The sequence below is a fragment of the Herpailurus yagouaroundi genome, unplaced genomic scaffold, assembly GCF_014898765.1.
Source record: "Herpailurus yagouaroundi ecotype Mexico unplaced genomic scaffold, PumYag 29, whole genome shotgun sequence".
In the NCBI taxonomy this organism is placed as follows: domain Eukaryota; kingdom Metazoa; phylum Chordata; class Mammalia; order Carnivora; family Felidae; genus Herpailurus; species Herpailurus yagouaroundi.
Window position 1 is genome coordinate 118,793,005 of NW_024412377.1, and position 25,372 is coordinate 118,818,376.

Below are 25,372 nucleotides of genomic sequence, written 5' to 3' on the forward strand. Positions count from 1 at the left end.
GTGTGTGTGTGTGTGAGTGTGTGTGTGTGAGTGTGTGTGTGTGTGTGTGTGTGTGTCCATGTGACATGTATAGTCACATGGGGCTCTGTATTGAGAAGGGCTCTTCACTCGGTTTAATGCTCTGCTGTTGATGTATCAAAATTCTTTAAAAAAATTTTTTTTAACATTTATTTATTTTTGAGAGACAGAGAGAGGCAGAGCATGAGCAGGGGAGGGGGAGAGAGAGAGAGAGATACAGAATATGAAGCAGGCTCCAGGCTCCGAGCTGTTTGTTAGCACAGAGCCTGATGTGGGGCTTGAACTCTCGAACAGAAAGACCGTGACCTGAGCCGAAGTTGGACCCTCAACCAACTGAGCCACCCAGGGGCCCCTTGAAATTCTTAGTCATTTTTGAGCAAGGGGCCTGCATTTTCACATTCCACTGGGCCCTGCAAATTATGTAGCCAGTCCTGAAAACACCCAGTAACCCACAATTTCTCTTTCCCTCTTTTCCTTCCTTTCCGCATGATGCCTAAGACATTGTCAGAGGATAGAATGGAACAGTGAATCTCTAATCATGATGCCAAAACTCTCTCTAGAAAATGGGTGCTATTGTCTCCTGGGAGAGAAGTTCTTTATGGGATGGAAACTATGTCATGGCTTTCAGCATGGGAAAGCACAGTGTCTGTGAAGATCTCGCAAGTTGTTTAACTCCTCTTGGCCTCAGTTTTCTTATCTATAAAATGGGGAGAACAGTAATAGTATCTAACTCAAGAGGCTGGTTCAAGGATGACATGGAATCATGTGTCTACAGCTCTGACATATAATATACACATTAGTTGTTATTAGTGCATTATGGATGCTCAGCAGGTACTAAATATCCAATACTGTTTATGACATGGTGTGCATCACCTGCCTGACTCCAAGGTGCCCTTATCCCAGGGGTTTGTTTCCTACCTGCCCCACAGAGCTGGGAGGAATATCTCCTTTTTCCGTGTGCTGGGTGATCACAGAGGGGTTGCTGGAGCTGATGAGCACTGGGGTGCTGATCTCCACCATATGGCGCCCCGAGGGAGAATGGACCATCCTGTTGAGAGTGTTCAAAGCTGTTGTGATGGAGAACTGCCCGGGCCCTTTCCTCCTGGACCCAGGGCCCCTGCGGAGGGTGGGCGTGTTGGCTGCTTTGCCTCGGGAGGATGAGGGTACCAGAGACAGGTTCTTTGTGCGGACCGATTGACGGCCTTTGTTCTTCTCTAGGAGGTGTCTTGCAGTGAGGTTGGGCTGAAAACACAGAAGGTCCATGAGAGGTTAGTCTTCCTGATCTGGTGTGAGCAGCTAAGTCCTATCTAGGCTAGTCTGAAGCGGGTTCGGATGCCGCCACCTCAGCCATCACTCTTTGGTCAGCTTCCTCCTTTTATATATATGTCCCAGCTACTTGGCTGCATCAAGAAATTCCGACAAGTCTCTTGCAAAGTAGATATTGCTCTCCTTCCTCACTGAGGTCTCCAGGGGTTAAAAATAAGTCATGATACTCTTCCCTGATCGGGAGCACTCTTCCTTTACCCATTTCTCCCAGGCACACCCTCCCCTTTTCCTCCTTCAGCCATTCCTGAATGCCACTGCGTGGGCTGCAGCTTCTATCCTTTTCCACCATGGCACTTTACACAACACACTGCAATCATTTCCTTCCCCCACTGGACTGTTAGCTACCTGATGGCAGCGAGCTCATACATGTTCGTCTCGGCCCTTTCCCACAGCGGATGCTCAGTGAGCGCTTGTGGAATCACGCATGGATGGACTTGGTCAGGTTTTCTCATCTTATAAGCATTTGAACCATAATGTAAATGTATTTGGGACTTTGAATCTTTATGCTACTTTTACTACTTTCTTTAAACACTTTTAACTCCTCACATTTCTCTCTTGTTTCATACCTCTTAGTCTCTAATATGCTGGTGTATGGAGAAAGAAAAGAAAAGAAAAGAAAAAACATAAGTGCAAGCCCTGATTTGTAGAGTTTCCCAATTTCTACGGTGCAAATACCTACCAATGGTTTAACAACTAGCTAGCAAAATTCCTGAAAATATAAAAACCAGCTCTGACAATTTAGTACCAGCTAGGTCTAGCACAGCCACCAGCTGTGTTATATTTTGGGTTCAATTCCTTTGGAAGGCTGGAATACATGGACAGAGTTGTCCTCCAAAGCCATGTGTCTCATTCCACTTTACAGATTCAACTATAAAGATAAAAGGGAATTTGCCCATTTCAGAACATTTTAATGACAATATGCAGATGATTAACATAGCCAAGATAGAAAATTTTATTTTATTTTTAAATGTTTATTCATTTTTGTGAGAGAGGGAAAGAGAAGGGGAGGGGAGGGGCAGAGAGAGAAAGGGACAGAGGATCCAAAGTGGGCTGTGTGCTGACATCAGCCGGCCCATGTGGGCTTACACTCACAAACCATGAGATCATGACCTGAGCCTAAGTCAGATGTTCAACTGACTGAGCCACCCCAGGCATCCCCCAAGATAGAAAGTTTTTAAAGAAGATACAATTTCTACCTCACAAAGCTTGTAATACTGTGAAAAAGAATCATTGAGTAGGGGAAGGGGCATTACTATGTCCAGTTTATTTTATCTATTTAAAAATTTTTAAAAAATATTTATTTATTTTTGAAGGAGAGAGAGACAGAGCGTGAGTGGGGGAGGGGCAGAGAGAGAAATGGAGACACAGAATCTGAAGCAGGCTCCAGGCTCTGAGCTGCCAGCACAGAGCGCACTCAGAAGCTGATGGGGGGCTCGAACTTACAAGCTGTGAGATCATGATCTGAGCTGAAGTTGGACACTTAACTTAATGAGCCACCCAGGTGCCCTATTATGTCCATCTTATGTATGTATGTATGTATGTATGTATGTATGTATGTATGTTTATCTTTGAGAGAGACAGACAGAGAGAGCACAAGTTGGGGAGGGGCAGAGATAGAGGAAGACACAGAATCTGAGGCAGGCTCCAGGCTCTGAGCTATCAGCACAGAGCCCAACGCAGAGCTTGAACTCACAGACCATGAAATCATGAGCATGGCCAAAGTCAGATGCTTAACTGACTGAGCCACCCAGGTGCCCCTATTATGCCCACTTTAAAGATAAAAGGGCTGTGGCCCGAAGGGGTGACTTATAAATGGCACAGCCAGCAAACAGACAACCAAACAAGAAAATATCAGACAGAAGTAAGTGCTTTGACGTGATAAAGACGGGTTGGGGGAGATGCCTACTTTAGATGGGGGTGGGTGGGTCAAGGAAGTTCCCCTGAGAAGGTGGCATTTAACTGAGACACAGATGACAAGAAGGAACCAGCTGTGTGAAGATGGGGGTAAGAACATGCCAAGCAGAGGGATTATAATCAAGTAAAAAGATCCTAAGGAGGGGGAAAAACAGTCTGAGAAAAAAGCAAGAAACAGAAGCTGGAATGGAGTGAGGAGCAGATGGTAAAGAGACCACAGAGACAGGCAGTGGGGGGGTCACAAAGGTCCTGGGAGACTCAAGTTTATTCTAAGTGTAAAGGAAGCCTTTGGCAGGATTAGGTAGAGGAGTGACACAATCTGATTTCTGCTTTTAAAAGCTCATGCTTTGCTTTGGCAGTTTCTTACAAAGCTAAACCCACACTTGGCATCTGACCCAGCCATCTCACTCCTAGGTAATTACTGAAGAGACAGGAAAACTTATGCCTGCTCAAAAATCGGTATGCAAATGTTTATGGCAGCTTCACTCGTAGCTGCCGACAGCTAGAAACAATGCATTGTCTTTCACCTGGTGCACGGACAGACTCTGGCACATCCATGCAGTGGAATGCGGCTTAGCAATAAAAAGGGAAGAGCTGCTGATATACCTAACTACATGGATGAATCTCCAATGCTTTGTGCTAAGTGAAAGACGCCAGACTCCAAGGCTACATTTTGCAGGATTCCATTGCCATGACATTCAGGAAAAGGAAAACTATAGGAGCAGAAACCAGATCAGTGATTGCCTGCTATTGGGAGTCAGGAAGGGGCTGACTACAAAGAGTCAGCATGTTGTTGCACTTTTTGGGGATGTTGGAACTATTCTAGATCTTTTTTTTTAATGTTTATTTTTGAGAGAGGTGGGGTGCAGAGAGAGACAGAGAGACAGAGAGGATCCGAAGCAGGTTCCGCACTGACAGCAGACAGCCCAATTCGGGGCTCAACTCACGAACTGTGAGACCATGACCTGAGCTGAAGTCGGACGCTTAACCGACTGAACCACCCAGGCACCCTGGAACTATTCTATATCTTGATGGTCGTGTGGGTATACTGGATGCATTTACCAAAATGTATAGAAGTGGACCCGAAAAGAGTAAATTTTGCCATATGCAAATAAAAACAAATACATAAAAGTTTAGACTTTTATGTATTTGTTTTTATTTTTATTTTTTGTTCAGAAGTACCAGCGTACCAGCGTAGAAGTAGGGAGACTACGTAGGAAGTTACAGAAGTTGTGTCGGCAAGCTCTGATGGCAGTGCGGGCTCGGGACAATGTCTACATTCCCCAGAGCACCTATCCCTCCATTGTTGATTTAGTAAGAGGGCAACATATACTCTTTGAGTTGAATGAGTAAAGTTCTTTATGGTCATTCACAGCTAGAATGAAATCAGTTAATTTTTTTTTCCTGCTTCCTAATTGTTCTTTTTCCCCTGGTGAGCAACACCTTCAGTGTTTTCATCAGCAACATTGACAAAGGGCTTTGTGTGACTCTTGGTCTGCCCATGTTCTGCCAACGTGATTAATAGCTCGGTTGGGGAAAGACTGCACATCTCTTAAATTTGTACCCACTCATTTGCAACAATATCCTTGAGGTTCATTGGGCTGAGCAAGGTTCACATAACCCAGGCAGGCCTCACTGGAGAAGTCCTGACAAGAATGGGTATAAGCTCAGCATTTGTTTTACCACCTTTTTATTCAGGTGTAATTCAATAAATCAAGTGATGCATTAACAAGAAAAATCCTGTTTATGCAAAAAAGAAAAAAAAAAAAAAACAACCCATGCCACTCTTACCAGAAAGCTTTCCTTCTTTTCAGTTGCTTTGCATGGCACTGATAATTCAAAACTTGTTTAAAGAGTTCTTAGCAAGTGCTAGTCTTAATGAAATGACTGGAGTCAAAATTTAAGTACTGCTTTAAAAAGCTCAATTTAGATTTCAAGTAATTTTTGAAAATCAGGTTTCCAGATTAGAGCAACCACTTGATTATCTTTTTCCCCTCCTAGCAATTAGGAGAACAAACGAAGCAATGGCTAGTTTGATGATAATCTTGAGGGTTCTCATAATCACTAATTTTAGAGGTGAAGGGGTGGGGAGAGTGTCCAAATGAATAATCATTAAATGTAGAAATTTTCGAAAAAAGAGTACCAAAAATGGGTAATAAAATCAATGGTGCTTTTTTCCCCCCAGAGCTATGGAGAAGCTTCTTGAAATTATGCAGGGGACCACGCAAGCTCTAAAATGCAAAAATGTAAGCACCTCCTATGTATCCATTTTGGTATCGATTGTAGCTGATCTCTGTCCTTGGAAATTTAACCACTGTCTCCCCATCACTGTAATTGTCCCTCTTTGGTAGCGGCTCCACCACTAACCTAGGCACATAAAGCAGAAAGTGGGGCATGCATTCTTGACCACTCCCTCTCCCCTGTTCCTCACTTTTGTCAACCTCCAAGCCCTGTGGATCTACCTCCTAAATGGTGTTTGAATCTGTCTACTTGTTTCCAATTTCCCGGTCCAAGCCACAGTCATCTTCCAACGGAGCCATGCGCCAGCCTCCTACCTGGTCTTCCTGTTTTTTCCTCTCTCCTCCTCAAATTATTCTTCTTACTATAGCCAGAAGAGCAGACTTTAAGAAATCCAAGTCTGGGGGCACCTGGGTAGCTCAGTGGGTTGAGCATCTGACTTTGGTTCAGGTCATGGTCTGGAGCTCTGTGAGTTCGAGCCCCGTGTCGGGCTGTGTGCTGACAGCTCAGAGCCTGGAGCCTGCTTCGGATTCTGTGTCTCCCTCTCTCTCTGCCCGTCCCCCAGTCTTTCTCTCAAAAATAAATCTACAACAACAACAAAAAGAAACCCAGGTCTGATGGAGTTACTGTGTCCCTTAGAATCTTCCAGTGGTGTCTACTGACTTCTGGATCAAGCCCAAACTTCTTACCATGTGGCACAGACCACCATACTTATCAGATGTTCCTCGTGCTCCCCTGTACTTCTCAGCTGCCTTGAAGACAGGTGGGGCTAGGGGACTGGTTCAGGCCCACGGGCCATGAGTGGAGTGACAAGTGTCAGTTTTGAGCTGAGGCATTTGCTGATACACAACTCAATCCTCCTTACTCCTCCCCTGCTATGAAGACTGGGGAAGTCCATGTGCTCCAGATGGCAACTACAAGGTGGCCCAGCCTCAGTGTGGGTTTCTAGAGTGACTATGTGAGCACAGCTTCCCACTGTTCTGTGCCAAACATGTAATGTGGGTGAGAAGTAAGTTTTTCCTTGCTAAGTCACTGGCAGTTTGGGGCTATTTATTACCATAGCATAACCTAGTTCATCCTGACGAATACAGGATGATTTATAAAGCCCTCAGTGACCTGTCTCCCACTCACTTCCCTGGTGTGTCAGGTTACTGTCTTACTTTCTAAGCTCCAGCTCTAGTATTCTTTCGGTCCTGTGGATACACTACGCTTCCTCAACCTGCCAGACTTTTGTTTATGTTACCTCCACTCCCTAAAACACTCTTCTCTCGGTGCTTACCTACATAACTCCTATCCATCTGGGTGATCTTGGCATACAAGGTATTCGCTGACCTCCTTCCCAGGTCAGTTGCACATCATTCCCTCCTCCCCCCATTTATTTCCCTCCCTTTCATTCTTTGCATCATTCATCACACTTAAAAATTACTTAATGTCTGACTTTATAGTCCCTGCAAGTAGGAACCCATTATCTCTTTGTATCTTTAGAACTTAGCATAGGACCTGACTTAGCAGGTACTCAGTGAAACATTAGTTGAGTGATTGAATATATGTGTACAGGACAGGGTCACACTGAATGGTTTGTTTTCTTTTCTTTTTTTTTTTCAATATATGAAATTTATTGTCAAATTGGTTTCCATACAACCCCCAGTGCTCATCCCAAAAGGTGCCCTCCTCAATACCCATCACCCACCCTCTCCTCCCTCCCACCCCCCATCAACCCTCAGTTTTTCAGTTTTTAAGAGTCTCTTATGCTTTGGCTCTCTCCCACTCTAACCTCTTTTTTTTTTTTTTTCCTTCCCCTCCCCCATGGGTTTCTGTTAAGTTTCTCAGGATCCACATAAGAGTGAACACCTAAGGTATCTGTCTTTCTCTGTATGGCTTACTTCACTTAGCATAACACTCTCCAGTTCCATCCACGTTGCTACAAAAGATTTCATTCTTTCTCACTGCCACGTAGTACTCCATTGTGTATATAAACCACAATTTCTTTATCCTGAATGGTTTGTTTTCTATTTTTTTTCTCTTCATTCACTTTTTAAGCTTTTTTTTTTTTTTTTTTTTTTTTAGAGAGCCTTTTTGTGTCAGGCTAGCCTGTGGGGAATAAGCAATACACCCCTCAGGTGTTTGGAGAAGAAAGAGACAACTGAGTGTTCAACTAGTGGTTAGAAATTTTATGGAAAAAGCAGGTTTCTAGTTGAGCCTTGTAAAATGAGTGAAATTTGAACAAGTAGAGAGAATTGGGTGTGTTTGCCTGAAAGGGACCTCAGCAAGATAAAAGGACTGGTAATGAGAATACTGTTGACTAGAGATGGTAAGATGACCAGACTCTCTGGACCCTTCCTCTATCCTTCCCTTCCATTTTTCATCCCTTCAGCATCAAGTTAGAAGAGCTATAGAGAACCTTGAAAGCTTAGAACCTGCTTTGGCTCTTATGAATGAAAGAACTGGCCCTTTTTCTCCAACTCTGCCCCATTCTATTTTCACCCTGCCTTCCTAGAGGGTTGAAAACATGCCTTTTCCTTCTTTCATAGCTCTGCCGTGCTCACTTTTAATGCTTTGTGCCTGGTAAGCATCCAATTAATGCAGTTAAACAATGAATCCTCTCTTAAATTTGTAATGACCTGCCTCAAGCTAGGGTGAGGCTCAAGGCTAGAGAGGTTGGGAACTCCAGGTTATAGTATTATACTTGAGAAATAGGCAGATAGGGTCTAGTATATGGTCTTCTTTTTTAAGGGAGCTTAAAAAACCTCCAGAAGTAATATATGCTTATTTCAGAAGATTTACAAAATATAGGGCAGCAGAAGAAAATGAAAATTATCTAGAATCTCACTATCTGGTGATCACCACTGTTAACAGTTTTGTACATATCGTTCCACCCCCTGTCCATTTATATACACACATATTTATGAAGCTAGTTTAATATAGCTCCATTTGTTAATTGTGGCAAAAAACATGTAACAGAAAATTTACCGTAACAACCATTGTAAAGTGTACAATTCAGCAGTGTTGACTATGTTCATATTGTTGTGAAACAGATCTCTAGGACTTCTTCACCTTCTAAATCTGAAACTCTATGCCCATTAAACTTTACTTAATAACAAATCATAAACGTCTTTTGATAATATACCAAATACTCAAAAATACTGAATTTTCTTTAACATTATGTTTAATGGGTATATATATTTTTTCCTCACCATAATTTAAAAAACCGAAATCCTTATTGTCGGATGTTTAGATTACTTCTGGCTTTTCACCATTACACACAACGCCATGGTGAACACATATATCTTTGTGTACTTGTTTGAATATTTCTTTACAATAAACTGTCAGATTGATGCAACTGCTGAATCAGAGGAGATGTAGGTTTTTAGTGTTATTGACATGGGTTTCTTTGAGTTTGGGTATGAGACACTGCACTATTTACACTCCCATCAGAATAAAAAGGTCCATTTCACCACACACTTGCCAGAACTGAATGTTATCTTCTGGAATCTTTTCCTTGGAGACTTTAGTTACTTCTGAAATAAGCCTCATATCAAAAAGGAATTTCTCTCAGGCATCCCGGTGGCACATACATACTTCTGAGTGGGTGTGAATCAGATGTAGACTTGATACTCACGTACCTCTACAAACAAGATTGGGAAGATGCCGACTTTATCTCCTAACTTGCCTTCTGCCCAGTTCTCATCCACTCGGCTGATCACGGTGATGATATCGTCCTGAAAGAGAGAAAGTTTCATGGTCAGCATTTGCTCTCAGTTTTCAGGTGGTGAAAGCTTTTAGTGGAGAGCAGTTTGGAATCCCAGATGGTGTAAGGTACAAGAAACGTAACTCTTTCATAATTTATTTGTAAAATCTTCTTCCATAAAGGGCATAAGTATTGGGCCACCAAGACCACAGGAGGAGTAGAAATAATTTGGAGGACCAGTGGAATCCAATAGAAAATTTGGAAATGTTTCTAATTTTCAATCACCAGCAGATTCTGAGCTTTCATTTATATTAATCAGATGGAGAAATCAATATGGGAGCCACAGGGAGATCTTTAGCTTAGCAAAAGGAAGAATAAATTTCATTCTAATTTTGAAGAATTTTCAGAACCTATTCAATTTTTAATGTATCAAATGTGAGGTGGCTTTTTATTCAAAATTTTCCTATTATAAAGGTTATAGGGGTACCTGGGTGGTTCAGTTGGTTAAGCATCCAACTCTTGATTTTGACTCAGGTCACGATCTCACGGTTTGTGGGATCGAGCCCTGCATCGGGCTCTGTGCTGACAGCACAGATGCTGCTTGGGATTCTCTCTCTCCTTCTCTCTCTGCCCCTCCCCTCTCCAAGATAAATAAATAAACATTTAAAAAAGGTTATATGAAGATTTGTAGAAACATTTGAAAATATAGTATGCAAAACAAAGAATTCTACCACAGTATATATACACTCATTGTTAACATCCTGATTAGCACATTTCCCAGCCAGAGTCTTCTCTCTGAGGATAAAACATACCCAAGTATACATATATATACATTGATTTTTAAAAACTTTGATGAAAACATACATACATATATGCAATAAAGTTCATAAAGTTTAGATGTAAAGCTTGATGAATGTTAACACTAACTATACGCACGAAACCCCCATCCAGATCAAGAGATAGAGACCATTTCCAGCACCCACAAGGCTCCTTTGTGCCCTTTCCCATTGCCTAGCAAGAAGTAAGCACTATTCTGACTCCTAGCATATACACTCATTCTGCCTCTCCTTATATTTCATACAAAAGGAGTCATGTAAGACACACTTTTCACTGTATACCATATCAGGAACACCTTTCCATATCCATACATGTTCATCAATCCAAATCTGAATATCCATCCACTGATTGCTCTGGCCTTCTGATCCATGCCCCTCAGCAATTTAGATAAATCAGAATCTAAGGTCATTACTGTATTATACCTTTTCTTACCTTTCTCTGCCCCTATCACAATTTACAATTATCCATTTATAGGTTATGATTTCTTTAATGCCTGTCTACCCCCTCAGACTATAAACTCCATGTGTTCAGGGCCTGTGTCTGTTCTGTTCCTTTCTGTGTCCCTAGCACCCAATACAGTGGTTCCCATTTAGTAGTCATTCAATAAATTTCTAAATGAATGTGTGCATGCATGAATAAGTCACTGTGTGAGTAAATTGTACAATTTACTGAGATAGAAAAACACTAGGAAAAGAGCAGCTTTGGGAGGGAAGATTTTTGGTTTAATTTGGACACGCTGAGTTTAGGAAGACCATGAAATTTCCTAGTGTAGCCTAAGCCTTTCATAGCTTCCAGAATGGATCAAATCTTCTCTTCTGGTTCCTTTATCATATTTTTCCATTCCCATGTCTGTTCTTTCCACTAGTCTGTCAGCTCTCTGAAGGTAGGAACAATGATTCATCACTTTAATCCAGCAGGCAGCTTGGCACATGGATGAGCTCAATGAATGAACAAGCAGGTGGAGTAAGTGTCCCAGTTTGCAAAGTCCCACAAAGGGGCAAAAAAGGAAGATGACGCTTCCTGCCTCTGCCTTCTTCCGGCAGTGTCCCCAGGGCTCGGTGTTTAATGCCTGGCCCAAAGTAAATACTCAATAAATGTCTGTGGGATTGAACTCCCCTTCCTGTAAGTGTGATTGAAACACAGACTTTGCAGTTTGGGCTACAGAATGGCCTTCCTTAAGGGGCTCATGCTGAGGGGGCTCAGTGTTGAGTGTCGGACTCTTGATTTCGGCTCAGGTCTTGATCTCATGGGTCATGGAATCAAGCCCCTCACTGGGCTGGCACACTGACTGGGATTGTCTCTCTCTGCCCATCTCCTGCGCGTGTGCGTACACTCTGTCTCCCTCTCTCTCACAAAATAAATAAATACACTTAAAAAAAGAGGAGTCACTCTGAGGTGCCAAGGTAACAATGATCAGTATTTCAAAATATGGGGTACAGTGAGGTTATCGAGACTGAGGCAATCTGCAGCAAATCTCATTTCTGGTAGTGGTGGAATAAAAATGTTTTGCAAAAGAAAAGACCTTTCCTGAGCTGCTATACCAGTGCCACTTCTAGTATTGATGTACTTCTCGTAAGCAGCGAAGAGTGAAAATCACCTCAACTTTGGCTTCTGTGAGAGAATTTGAGTGTTTAAGGAATCATAAATACCGAATACAGAGAATTAAAGCAGTTCTAGACTTTAGTAGAAGTGTTGTTACTTGCACATGAGAAGAATTATCTGATAAAAAAAAGGCAGAAAAAAATCTTAATTAATGTGCTTGGAAAATACAACTTGTAAGAGGTTAGTTATATATAAAGGTATAATTATGTTATTGAATGTGTTTGGAATGTTTTGAATACAATGTTTAGTATAAAATAGAATGTTGTAAAGAGTAGAATTAGATGCTCAGAACTTGGTCAGCAACAATGTACTTAGATAAAAGGGTAAAGAGGTAAGATTTGTAGTTTTGCACAGCACACTGTCAAAATGTATCTGTAAACTGTTGTCCACATATCTGTCTGTCCCACTACTCTGCCTATGGGCAGAGACTGGGACTTGTTCATGCTGCATCTCCAGGGCCTGCAAAGAGGTGTTCAAGAGTGACTAGAATGAATGAATGAATGAATGAATGAATGTGTGAATACCTATTTTTGTAATTGCAATAGAAAAGGTTTAAGGATTTGCATCAAACTCTTTAGTAGATTTCTCTGGCAACTTCCATTTAGTTTTGAATTATACACACACATACTTTACATACATATGCACACACACACACATATATAAACATTTCTGTGTAAACTATATATGTTTTAAAAATTAGCAAGTGTTAAAAACTCCAGGTTGTGGCACAGTATCTGTGTGGTCGCTGGTGACCTCCACGGCTACCTAGAATTATACCTTGAGGAAGCTCAGGCAGTCCTGGCTCTCACTCTTGTCTTTGTCTCGTAGGTCAAAATTGTAGAGGGCCCGGCAGAGCGGGGGTGGCTGGGGCAGCTGCTTGATGACTTCCACGGAGCTGGCTGGGAAGATCCCACTGATTCCATTGATCTCCCCCTGGTACCAGTTCTCATCCAGCTGTCTCCGCAGAAGGATGACATCTCCCTTATTAAACCTCAGGTGACCGGGATTCTGCCCTCGGTAGTTGCATAAGGCCTTTGCTCTTGGCACCTGCAGTGGCACAGACCAGTGAAATATGTACTTAGCTTACAGATTGGAGGGACAGAAGTATGTATAGCATTATTAACTGATTACTGAGCACTCCCTATGTGCTAAGTGCTGGATGTAGATCATCTTCTTTAACCTTTGAGATAGACATTCTTATTAGCCCATATCGAAGTAGGGCACCTGAGGCACAGAGTGGGTTAGTACCTTGCCTAAGGGGACACATCTGGGAAAAGGCAGATAGTGGGTCTGAACTCAGACTATCTGATTTTAGAGGCCCTGTTCTTTTTTTTTTTTTTTTTAATTTTTTTTTTCAACGTTTATTTATTTTTGGGACAGAGAGAGACAGAGCATGAACGGGGGAGGGGCAGAGAGAGAGAGGGAGACACAGAATCGGAAACAGGCTCCAGGCTCCGAGCCATCAGCCCAGAGCCCGACGCGGGGCTCGAACTCACGGACCGCGAGATCGTGACCTGGCTGAAGTCGGACGCTTAACCGACTGTGCCACCCAGGCGCCCCTTAGAGGCCCTGTTCTTAATCACTCTGCAGGGAACAGGATTTTGGCCACAACTCTGTGAACTTGAGTGAGTCAGTGACTCTTTCTGGGGCCTGAATATTGACTTGGAATTCTGGCTTGACCTCTTTCCTGTCATGTGACCATGATCAAGTCATTTAATCATTCATAAATCTATCCATTTATAAAATGGGATAATAATAGAATATGTGCTTTATCAGGGCAGTTGTGAGGACTACATAATATTCACAATGCATTTAGCATATTGCTTGATACATAGTACATACTCCATAAATGGCATCTCTTATAAATTTTTTTTATTACATTTCTTTATTTTTGAGAGGCAGAGAGAGACAGAGCGTGAGCGGGGGAGGGGCAGAGAGAGGGAGACATAGAACCCGAAGCAGGCTTCAGGCTCTGATCTGTCAGCACAGAGCTCGATGCGGGGCTCAAACTCAAGAACCATGAGATCATGACCTGAGCTCAAGTCAGACTCTCAACTAACTGAGCCACCTAGGCGTCCCTAAATGGCATCTTTTATAATCATCATCTGTAGGGAAAGGTTAATAATATCAGTTCTACCTACTCCTCAGTGTTGACAGGGAGACAACTGAGGTGAGAAGTCCCTGAAAATACAAAGTGCTGTATGAAGAAGGGCATCTGGCTGGCTCATTTGGAGAAGCATGAGTTTTTTTGTTTTTGTTTTTGTTTTTTTACATATTTATTTTTGAAAGAGAGATAGAGTGTGAGCAGGGGAGGGGCAGAGACAGAGGGAGACACAGAATCCCAAGCAGGCTGCAGGCTCCGAGCTGTCAGCACAGAGCCCTTTGAGGGGCTCGAACCCATGAGCCGTGAGATCATGACCTGAGCCAAAGTCAGACGCTTAACCTACTGAGCTACCCAAGTGCCCCAGAAACATGAGATTCTTGATCTCAGGGTTGTGAGTCTGAGCCCTATGTTGGGTGTGGAAATTACTAAAACCAAGCTTTAAAAAAGACAAAGTGCTATATGAGAGTGATTGCAGCATGATTTGTTCTCAGCCTTGTCTAGAAAGTGTAAACCTTGTGAGGGCTTGCATCATTAGGGAGCATTGAGACAAAGAAACATTTAGTCAGAGATCAGTCAGCACTTTAAAAAAAATCAGCTAAAGAACTGTCAAATTAGTTGTCTATCCAAATAATTATTTTAGTGAAGGGCATTTTTTTCTAATTGAAACTGGTTTCTACACAGAGAAGTGGCCTCACTCTCGTCTTGCTTGGAGTCAGTTTGGCAAACTAAAGGTTCTAATAACTTATGTTTAATAGCCCTTCATGGTCACCTGCATTGTATTTTACTTTGTGCTTTCCTCAGCAGTGGGGTGACATAGTCCCCTTTCTCGGGGGGTGGTCTTGCTACTCATAAGGGGGTGTAAGCAGGCAGTGTTCCAGTTCTCCAAGAACCTTCCGAGACCGCAATGTTACTTGAAAAGGAATTTCAAGCAGTTTAGGGGTAGAGACAAGATCTGAATAGTCCCTTGCTGACGGGATGATAGAGAAGTGCTTTTCTGCTGGTCCCTGGATACAGTAAAGGGAGCCTAGGGAAAAAGAAAACCACAGGAACACAGCTCATCCTCGGGAAACTTGGGGACACGTGAGCAAAGATGCGTGGGCTAGGAGGTTTAGCACAGTGTTATGGAGATTATAAACGGAACTGGTTGAATAAATTATGATACACCCACACAGTGGAAAACCCTGCAGTCATTAAAATTGATGAGAGAATCTATATGAGAATTACTCCTGATATATACTAAATTTAATAGAAGAGGTTAAAAACAGTTATGTTTTCATTATAAATGAAAACTAGGCTTTCCTTGTAAACACATACGTATATTTTTACCTTGAGAAAATGCTGGATGGCCAGACCAGCATTTTAAGAGTGATTATTTCTAAGCAGTGATATTTTTGAAAATTAAAAAATTGTTTTTCTAAGTGCTTAGCCATGCTTTCTAACTATTCTACAATGAAATAATTGTATTGTCTATTAAAATTGAATAGTAGAGGGGTGCCTGGCTAGCTTAGACAATAGACCATTTGGCTCTTGATCTCTGGGTTGCGAGTTTGAGCCCCATGTTGGGTATGGAGATTATATAAAAAAGAAAATTGAAAAAAATTGGATAGTAGAAATAAAATGAATGAAACCGGGAAATGAAAAGTAAAAGGTATGAAAGCAATTTAGGAAGAAAATAAGCCAAGCTGAGTAGGATCCACAGATTATGCAACTACCTCTTTGGAGAAGTTTCTTATCTGAGAAATAAGCAGGTGGAAGCAGAATGAGAGCAGAGGATTTCTGAAGAATGATTTGAATCTGTTAGACTCCCCGGGCTGGGTATAGCAGGGAACAACAGTTGTCCCTCCATATTTTTTCTCCCAATTTTCCATTGTAAAATAAATCACATTTTGTGGGGTACATGGCCACCTGGAACGCCGATCACATTTGCCAGCCTCTCCGGACAGCTAAGTTTTGGCTAATGGGATATAAGCGAATTTTAGGAAGTGTCGTTACTGAGAGAGATTGATTTTCTCTTTCCTTTCCTCCACTTTGCCATGTGGAATACAGACATGACTGCTGGAGTTCCAGCTGCCATCTTGAACAGTGAGGATGAGGGTCACACTGAAAGAGGGAAGGAAGTAGTCTGGGTTGCAGAGCTGTCACACAAGTCTTGAACTACTTTCACTTCCAGACTTTCATCTGGAAGCTAAATAAACTTCCGTCTTGCTTAATGCACTGTTAGTATGGATTTGTAAAAGAAAAGGGAGGAAGAATGAAAAAAATTAAGAAAAGAAAGAACCGAAGCCCTTTTCTTTGACTTTGCATAATCATGATAGTGTCAATAATTGACATTTACGGAGTGCTCCTTCCTACGGGCCAGGCGTTGTGCTCAGTACTCCACAATATATCTCAATATATCTTATTTAATCTCATGCCAACCTGTGATTAGACTCCCATGTATCAGAAGTTACAAAGTTGCCCAAGTTCATGAAGGTAGGAAGTGGTGGGTTCAGGATCTGAGGTCGAGTTTGTCTGTCCCGAAGAGCCCAAGCCAGTATTTTTCAAAATGAAGTTTGTGGTTCACCTGTATCAGACTCCTGGACCACATCCCTGATCTATTTGACCAGAATCTCTTGGAGTGCGATTCGAGTAGTTACTTTGTCATCAAGCTCCCCAGCATCCAAGTTTGATGCCCTGGTCTGAGTTACATATTATTCTAACTAAAACAGGAGCAATGGAATTTTGATGTAGGCTTTGTAAATGGCTAAGCTGCCTTTTTTCTTTCTTTTCTGGAAGATACTCCAGTGCAAGTGGCTACATATTTTATTTATTTATTTATTTATTTATTTATTTATTTATTTATTTATTTATTTATTTTTAGTGGCTACATATTTTAATGACTACTAAGCAAGTATATTAAAACTGAAATTGCACAGAGTGCTTACATCTTTTTGAAGATGTATGTACGTTGAAACCCTGAGATAGTTCTAGTTGCCTGACCACCTTCATCTTTGTGGCAGCGAACTGTCAGTCCATTCTTAACATCTTCTTACTCTTCAACCTCCCCTGGCATTCTCAGTTCTACATTCATACTTATAGGAACTACGGACTTCCTGCTGAAAAAAGGTCGGTGGGGCGGGTGGGTGCAGAGAGAGAGAGAGAATCTGAAGAAAGGAAGGAAATTAACATTTATTGTGGTACTGGCAGGCCACAGAAATTTGTCTCACATTACCGCTTTACTGCACTCTTCATGTATTGTCATTTACATCATCTCAAAATCCTATGAAGTCGGTGGTGTCACCCCATTGTACTGATGAAGAAACAGAAGCTCTGAGACATTCAGTGTTATCGCGCAAGGTCACACAGCCAGCGTGTGGCAGCCCCAAGACTGACTTAGGCTCTTTTGACCTCAAGGCCTGGTGTTTCTATCATCCTCATTCTCTTTCATCCAGCTGAAGTCACCAAGTATGTTTTTCCATCATAAAACTCATTTGGGTCTCTGTTTTATAATCAAAATCTGAATAGACTGTGAATGCAATTTGCTTGTTGCTGGCTGCATTAGCATGAATTATTGAACTCCAGAGCCCTCACATAAAAGTTAAGCACCTGAAGAGACTCAGCTGGTTGATTCTATCCGGTTCTCAACTGTTCTCTCAGGGGAAAATGACTCTGTGTTCCACATCAGCTATCACCTGTCACATTGTTGGTAATAGGTTTTATCACCCACAATTGTTTTCTGTCTCTACAGGTGTGGGTGGGAGGGGAATGGGGATAAAGTGGGTGTGGAGGTCTCAAAGCCAAGCCATTACCAAACCCTTTTTCCTGGTGATTTTCAGAAAGCCAGATGATCCAATGGAAGCTCGCATGTACCCCCAAAGCTTTCCTTCTCTGAGATTCAAAAGGCTCAAGACTTCTATGGTATTGTAACTTGTCTATTCATTTGTCACCGCAGTAGGGTCTGAGAGCCATGAGGGCCATGCTTTTGATGGAGGAATAATACATGGAACCAAGAAACAAGGAAACATGGAAACACGGTCATGCAGAGACATTAGCAGTAAAAGGAGGAGGGAACTTGTCCGGATGAGCACTGGGTGTTGTATGGAAGCGATGAATCACGGGAATCTACTCCCGAAGGCAAGAGCACACCATATACACTGCATGTTAGCTAACTTGATGATAAATTATATTTAAAAAAAAGTATGTGGTAGTAATGAATGTTAGTAATAAAATCATGGCAAGCATTCCTTCTTTGAGGAACCACCTGTTTGCTCTCATCTTCTGAATGGCATAACATTCACTCTGGTCATATCACACACACAGGGCTATGTGGCCCAGGCCAGCCAGGGAACCCAAATCCCCCTAGCATAGTGCTTTGTACAGAGCAGTCATCTGCCACAAACAGGGCCAACTAGAATCTTCTCAGAGGTTTGATATATAGATGCTCTCTTGAATCATGTGCCTTGAGGAGGTAAGCCTTGGAGTACTAGTGGTGATATTTCCCAACCAAAAGACACACCTTCCTGAATGAAGACACAGGAGGCAGCAGAAATAGAGATATGGATAGATAAGAGAACTAGACAGACAAGAGACTTGACAATAAAATTTGAATGCCTAGGTCCAGCTGTGCTTGAAGGATACTTAGTTAAATAAGATCAACTTACTTAGCTGCAATGTTTTGTTTATTACTTAAACTACTTGGGAGTTACTTTCTGACACCTGACACTGTACAAGTCCGGACTAGGACATATTAAAAACCCGGAAACAATAAGACTGCATAACAATGAAATAGCCAAATAGTAGAATCCAGAAACAGCAGGAAGTCTCGTTGCCAATGAGCTCTGAGCTTATTTCCAATTTGAAAATACGGAAGGAGTCATGTGGACTGGTAACAGGGTCAGAGAAAAGGAGCCCAAGTGCAAAAGAATCACCACAGTACAAAGGAAAAGGCCGAGTTGGGATGAGAACTCCATCTGCTACTATGTACTGAGCTCTTCACTGTGCACTGGTGACACTCCCCACTGGTTTAGAAAGGGCTTGGCCTGCTTCTCTCTATTCCTGGAATTAGGTGGGGCCAAAATCAACACGCGGAGCTAAGTGCTTACCTTCCTGAGATGGTTATGAGATTGCCCATCACTGGAGAGTGGAGCCAAGAAAAACCATCCTGGCCTTTGGCTCAAGTTATTATTCAGTAGGCTATGAATTCTCTGCTGAAGAGTTCAGAATGTGTGTGTAAAGCACCTCTGTATCTCTGTCTCTGAGACCTGGAGACAAGCAGGTATTTGACAAATGCTTGAAGAATGAATGAATTTGTGAACTAACCAAGAAATATCCAGAAATTGTCATTCCTGGAAGAAATGGGTATGTGCCAGGTGAATCAATATGACTGATAATAACAATTTGAAAGTAGGTTTATTGGCATAAGCTGGGAAACAAAAAAAAAAAAGAGAATTTGGGCCATATTTTCCAAATTGTCCTGAATTTTAATAATTTGGTCCTACACATGCTCGAAAAAGCGTTCTATACTCAAGTTCAGGAAACACTGAGTTAAACAAAGTCACATAGATTTCTTTGCTGACTGGCTTCTCAGGAGCTTTATCTGCTAATGTGATTTTGCATTTGCATCTGGACCACTCTACCGGATTAGCAGAACAGGCCGTGGGAATTCTGGGTAAGATAAATGTGATTTTACTCTACTGGTGAGAAAAGAGTCAACTGACTGTCCTGGATCTTAACTTCCTAGTTGCTGCTTAGCCAGTTGGGCCACGCTACCTCCCTCCCTCCCTCCCTCACCATGATCATCCTTTTGGAGCAGATTTTGGGCACTGGAGTGTATGTTAGAATGTGCTGGTTGGCCCTTGTGCACACGTTTTGTCTCCTCTGGCGAGAAGGGGGAACATGCCAGTACCCAATAGGATCAAGACCATCTGCTAGTTGGGGACTTGAGATCACCAGAAGGTTCACAGTATTATGCTCTTCCTAAGTGGAAATCCCTGAATCTGGGCATTCATATTTGAGGCCAGGCTTATGAGATACTCTATGTGAGTTACTTTTCTTCATGGAGAACTTTACTTCTTTAAGGGAGACACGAGGGCACAACAGAACATAGATGTTACATTCAAGTAGGATGTCTGTTTGCATTGTGGCTTTTGTTACTTTGACCAAATCACTTAGCCTTCATGATCCTTGGTTTAGATCATCCACAAATTAGGACTAATACCATACCTCCGTGTGTAGTACACAGCAAGTCTAGGTTATTCAAACCCTGCCTGTTCCAGAGAAACGTTTGGCAACTGACGTGGGAGATAGCCTCTAAGCCCTAGGAATATCCTGCCTGTTTAAGAGAGACTTTGTATACTGGGGGCCTCGGGTCACACCAGAGAGTCTAAACTAATAATGTGATTTATGGTGGGAGCCTGGAGCCATGTGCTGGTAGAACCTTGACCTCTGGAGAAGCTGGAGACTAAAGTCACCCACACAGGAGGTCGGTCATGCCTACCTGACTGGCTTCCAATAAAAACCCCAGACGTCAAGTCTTGGGTGAGCTTCCCTGGTTGGCACTACTTCACGGGTGCTGTCATGCATTGTCGCTGAGTGAAGCTAAGTGTTGTCTGTGCAACTCTTCGGGGAGAGGACAACCGAAAGTTTGTGACTGGTCCTTTCTGGACTCTGCCCTGTGTGTGTGTGTGTGTGTGTGTGTGTGTGTGTGTGTGTGTGTTTTGATTCGGACTTTAATCTGTATTCTATCACTGCCGTAAACTGTTAACTGTGACTGTAACAGCTTGCTGAGTTCTGTGAGGCCTTCTAGTGAATCACTGAATCTGAGGGGGGTCTTGGGGACCTATGAACACACTTCCTCATGGGTTTGCTGGGAGGACTAATGAAATAAATCACATAGAGTACTTGTAGGATGCTTGGCAAATAGTAAGTGTTCAATAAATAAGGATTTTTCGCCCAAAGGAGGAGAGAGGAGTGATAAACTTGTTGTTACATCTTCTGGCCTGACTTTTCCAGTCCTACTTGTCAGTCATTCAGTCTTTCAGTAAATGGATTTTTGAGGGACAACTATGCCAGGTATTGTCTAGTTGTAGAAACAAAGATTAAATTTATAAGTAAAGATATAATTACAATTTTAAGTGTTATGGAGGAAAAGAATAGGGTGATGAGAGATGGGAAAGGAACCAATGTAAGGAAGGTTCTTTTTAGTGGCCCTGTATGTCCATCTAAAAGTCCATTCTCTTCTGTGACTTTTGTCATATAGCTTTCTCTTTATATCATCTTCCTTTAGTCCTTTGTCTCAGACCTCTCTTCTTCCAGTCCTAGGTACAGAGCTGGGACACTGCAGCTTGACAGTTTCCTTTGTTATCTATCTCTTGCCACTTTTAATCAGTGGGCATGGCATTCCTGCCTTCTTCTATCAATCAAATATCAATCAATTATGCCAAGCTTCTTTCCCTTGGTTCCTCCTGCCTCTTTTCTGGATTATCAAGGGTCTTAGAGCAGGAAAAAGTGCAAGAGGCAGGAGTCTATGCCAGGGGACAGAGAAAGAACCATTCACAATTCTTAGCCCCATTTTAGGGTCACCCTTAGCATGCTTTTGTTTTTCCCTGCAAATATTTCTTTGAGATTGCTTTGGGGTGATCTCATTCCCCTATCATAGGAGGTAATCCCAGACATGTTCATAGCTATATCCCTGACTCCTAACATAAACTGGTTCTTAGTAAATAGCTTGGGATTGTTTTTGAAATGGGCTGGGTGCCAGGTCCCAGAGCTGTTCAATGGGATAGCACTGAATTCTTCAGGGAATCAAAGCATTTCCATTGAAATGCTCTTCTTCTAGGAGGGCATAGGCACCTGTGAGGAGGCTCCAGAGGTACATGGGAGCGTAAGAGACAAGGCAGTGGGGGGGGGGGGTAGTTTTCTCACATCCTGGGAGGCGATTCTGCTCCCTTTCATTATCCTCATTTCCAGAGTGAGCTTTTCCATTTGGTGTGGCACGTGGTGAATGAGTCTCTTTCCATATGCTCTGAGAGTCTGAGCCAAATCCAACATGCACAGGGAGAAAAGATGAATCAAATGACTGTCCCACCATCACTACCTTCCCTGGCTTAGGAAAACATAGTAAAAAGCTCTGGTTACATGTACACTGGCTTCTTCCCCCAAGCCTTTTCTCTCTTCCACCTCCACGTGAAGATTTCTGCAGCTGAAGGAGGAATGGCCAGGGACAGTATGACCCAGGCAAACAGCAGACATTTCTCATGACAAGGCAATATGGTTGGGGGCTGGGGGTAACGCCTAGAACGTGATACATAACTTATAAATTTGTGTCCGTGAGTGACACCCTGAACCTCTCTGAACCTCAGTTTCCTCAACTTCAAAGCAAAGACAGTCATTCTTACTATTCCTTCTCACTCTAAATACAAGAGGATACTAAGGTGAATGGTCAAGGCTCCAGGGACATCTTTAAAACATTCCAGAAATAAAGGTGATGTATGAGACAAAACCAAATGAACAAAATGTTGGTAACTGTTGACATGTGAGTCATGGAAAAAATGTGATTTATTATGCTACTGTTCTCTCTATATCCGTGTACGTGGTCCTTCTTAGATTTGCCAGTGAAGTCAAGGTGCCACTAGCAGGATAGGCTGTTGTGGTGAGGCATGAAGTGATGGGGAGTGCTCCCAGACCCTCGGCGAAAAGGACTTTGAAGACAAACACTGAGGTGGCTGTGCTTGCCCTCTACTGTCACAAGTTACATCTTGATTTCAGTTTGCTTCTTAGTTCATCTCAATCCCATAAGACTTGCATGTTGTGTGTGTGTGTGTGCGTGTGTATTTATACCTATTAGCCCTTTAATTTGGTGATACCAAAGAAAAAAGCCCACATGACCCCTGTTGAAAACAGCAAACTCTGGGAGGTTAGAAGTCTTTTCTTTCAGTTCAGCTGTCCTTGAAGTCAAGATTTTCATCATAAGGACCTTCTGCAAATCTGCAGTTTGTCTGCCTCTGTCAAATGAAAATTTAGAGCATTCCTCTCATTTATACCACTGGGAGAGACATGACCTGGGGGAAGAAGTACCTGCCTGCCTATGGAGCTGGTCCCCATGTTGGGAGTGAGTGACGCTGGAGACCTTCATGTCATCTCTCGCACTGGGCGCAGGGTCATTTAAGTAGAAATCCCGAATTTAGGAAAACTTGCTGAAAGTCCCTGAGAAATCAAAGATGTCTCTGATGATTAAGCTACAGAAGTATTCTGGAAGTTATTTGCAATCATTTTTCATTCTAAGATAGAGCCTGTAGTCCTCCTAGGAATACGAGATACTGCAAATTACGGGAACAGTTTTCTTTTTTTCCCATAAAGTCATATCCAGATAGGTGCCAAAATCTTTGGTATTGCATCTCTGTCTTCAGAAAGCCTTCACTGTCTCCTCCCCCAAGGCTGAGTTGGGTCTCCTTTTCTTGTGAGCCACTGCACCCAGCAACCCTGCCAGTCCCCCTGTCACAGCACTCTTCACCCTGTGGTGTAATTGCTGGTTTCCTTGTCTGTGCTCCAGACATTGATCTCTGTAGCATCAGGGCCTATTGCTTGTTCATCTCTATACCCGTTACTACTGGCAAAGTGATGCCATCCATGCATTCCTCCAACAGAAATGTATGGACACCCCTACAGTATATAAGATAGGCGCACTCTCTGCCTTTGTGGCATAGAGTTTACATTCTCAGAGCACCCAGAAAGCCCAATAAGTATTTGTTGAATATATAAATGAAACAAACAAACAAATAAATAATATGCTACACCATGTCATTTGAACTGATTCCAACTTCGTCTTTTGCCATCTCTGGTCCTCAGGTAAATTGCTAACATGCTCAGCTAGTTATTTCTCTAGGATTGGGAGTGTGCAAGTGTGTTAGCCTCAGATATCCACAGATAAATATAGTATTTTTCTAGGTCACCCTTTAGAAAGGTCCCATTGTTTCAAATGTGCTTTGAGCTATATCCATGTCCCGGTTTTTCCAGCAGATACCTGCCTTAGACCCTCCCACTGTTGAAGACTCTTTCTTTCCCATATGTTCTCTTCACCAAGTGTATAATCTCCACTGCAAGCAACCATGATGAGTGACAAGAAATACCAGCTGGCAGCTCCAGGAAAGGGAGCAGAGGGGAGCAAGGAGATATCTTTTTCCGCCTATTCAGAACATTGAAATCCAATTTATCGTTGGCCACATGAGCCAAAGAAAGCAGCTCTCAGCAGCTGTTGATCTGAGAGGCTCCAATCTCACTTCTGTGACCTGGGTGTCACTGATACTCCTTGGTCACGTCTGGGAATGGGTTGGCATGAAGGAGTGGCTCTCCCGTTCTCTTTCCTAAGGGCTGGTGTTGGGTAGGCCTGTTGCAGGTAGCAGAAAGTGTGAAAAGAGTCACTCTTTCAAAACTATTTTTTTTGTTGTGGATGGACATTCCTTGGTAATTGCTGGGCAGGTTCTTATTCATTTCATTACTTTCACCTTCACTGAGTGGTGTGCTGGTAAACCAGCTCTCAAAAGCAAGCAAAAGGCTCTGATTTGCAGCGTTTGCCAGTTTTCATGGTGTAAATACTCCTACCTTGGCTACCAACCTGACGTTACTGAATATGAAGTTGGGAGGACATAAGACGTGCATTATTGCATTTTGTGAACCAGCAAGTAGCTTGTTCCAACACTATTACACAGCTCCCTAATTCACCCATGATCCAGAGGTGAAATTGGACCATATTAGAACCTCTTGTCTTTCTATAACTGGGATTTTAGGATATAGTTTGGAAAATACTTTTGCATTTGCTATGTCATTGGGCTCTACCCACAACATTGGATGGTCATTATTATGCCTGTTTGGTGGAGGAATAAACTGAGGCACAGGAAGATATGACTTACATTGTGGGATTTACTCAGTTCTTAGCTATCTACTCTTTTTGTTTAAGTTTTTATTTTAATTCCAGTTAGTTAACATACATATTAGTTTCAGGTATATAATATAGTAATTCAACAGATCCATACATCACCCTGTGCTCATCATGACAAGTGCACTCCTTAATCCTCATCACCTACTTAACCCATCCTTCCATGATACTAACCTCTGGTAAGCATCAGTTTGTTCTCTATACTTGTCTGTTTCTTGCCTTCTCTCTCCCTTATTTTATTCCATTTGCTTGTTTGTTTTGTTTGTTAAACTCCTCATATAAGGATCCTGAGAAACTTAACAGAAACCCATGGGGGAGGGGAAGGAAAAAAAAAAAAAAGAGGTTAGAGTGGGAGAGAGCCAAAGCATAAGAGACTGTTAAAAACTGAGAACAAACTGAGGGTTGGTGGGGGGCGGGAGGGGGGCCTGGGTGGGTGATGGGTATTGAGGAGGGCACCTTTTGGGATGAGCATTGGGTGTTGTATGGAAACCAATTTGACAATAAACTTCATATATTGAAAAAAATAAAATAAAATAAAATATAAATTAAAAATTCCTCATATAAGTGAAATCATATGGTATTTGTCTTTTCTGACTAACTTATTTCACTTAGCGTTATACTCTCTACATCCATCTGTGTCATTACAAATGCCAAGATTTAATTCCTTTTTATGGCTGAATAATATTCCTGTGTGTGTGTGTGTGTGTGTGTGTGTGTGTGTGTGTGTGTGTGT

The 25,372-nt window shown here is 42.3% G+C and overlaps 1 protein-coding gene across 6 annotated transcripts in view; it reads right to left on the reverse strand.

The window, feature by feature from the left end:
* SH3RF2 (SH3 domain containing ring finger 2) overlaps nucleotides 1–25,372 on the reverse strand; it is a 126,966-nt gene that overhangs the window by 60,931 nt on the left and 40,663 nt on the right. For 4 of the 6 annotated variants that reach the window (XM_040453718.1, XM_040453725.1, XM_040453708.1 and 1 more), the window contains exons 3-5: nucleotides 12,401–12,670; nucleotides 9,120–9,215; nucleotides 937–1,260 (exon numbers count right to left, since the gene is read on the reverse strand). In XM_040453718.1, coding sequence (XP_040309652.1) covers nucleotides 937–1,260; nucleotides 9,120–9,215; nucleotides 12,401–12,670 — 690 coding nt within the window. The remainder of the gene's footprint in view (nucleotides 1–936; nucleotides 1,261–9,119; nucleotides 9,216–12,400; nucleotides 12,671–25,372) is intronic. The other 2 variants (XM_040453744.1, XM_040453753.1) reach the window with 2 other exon arrangements.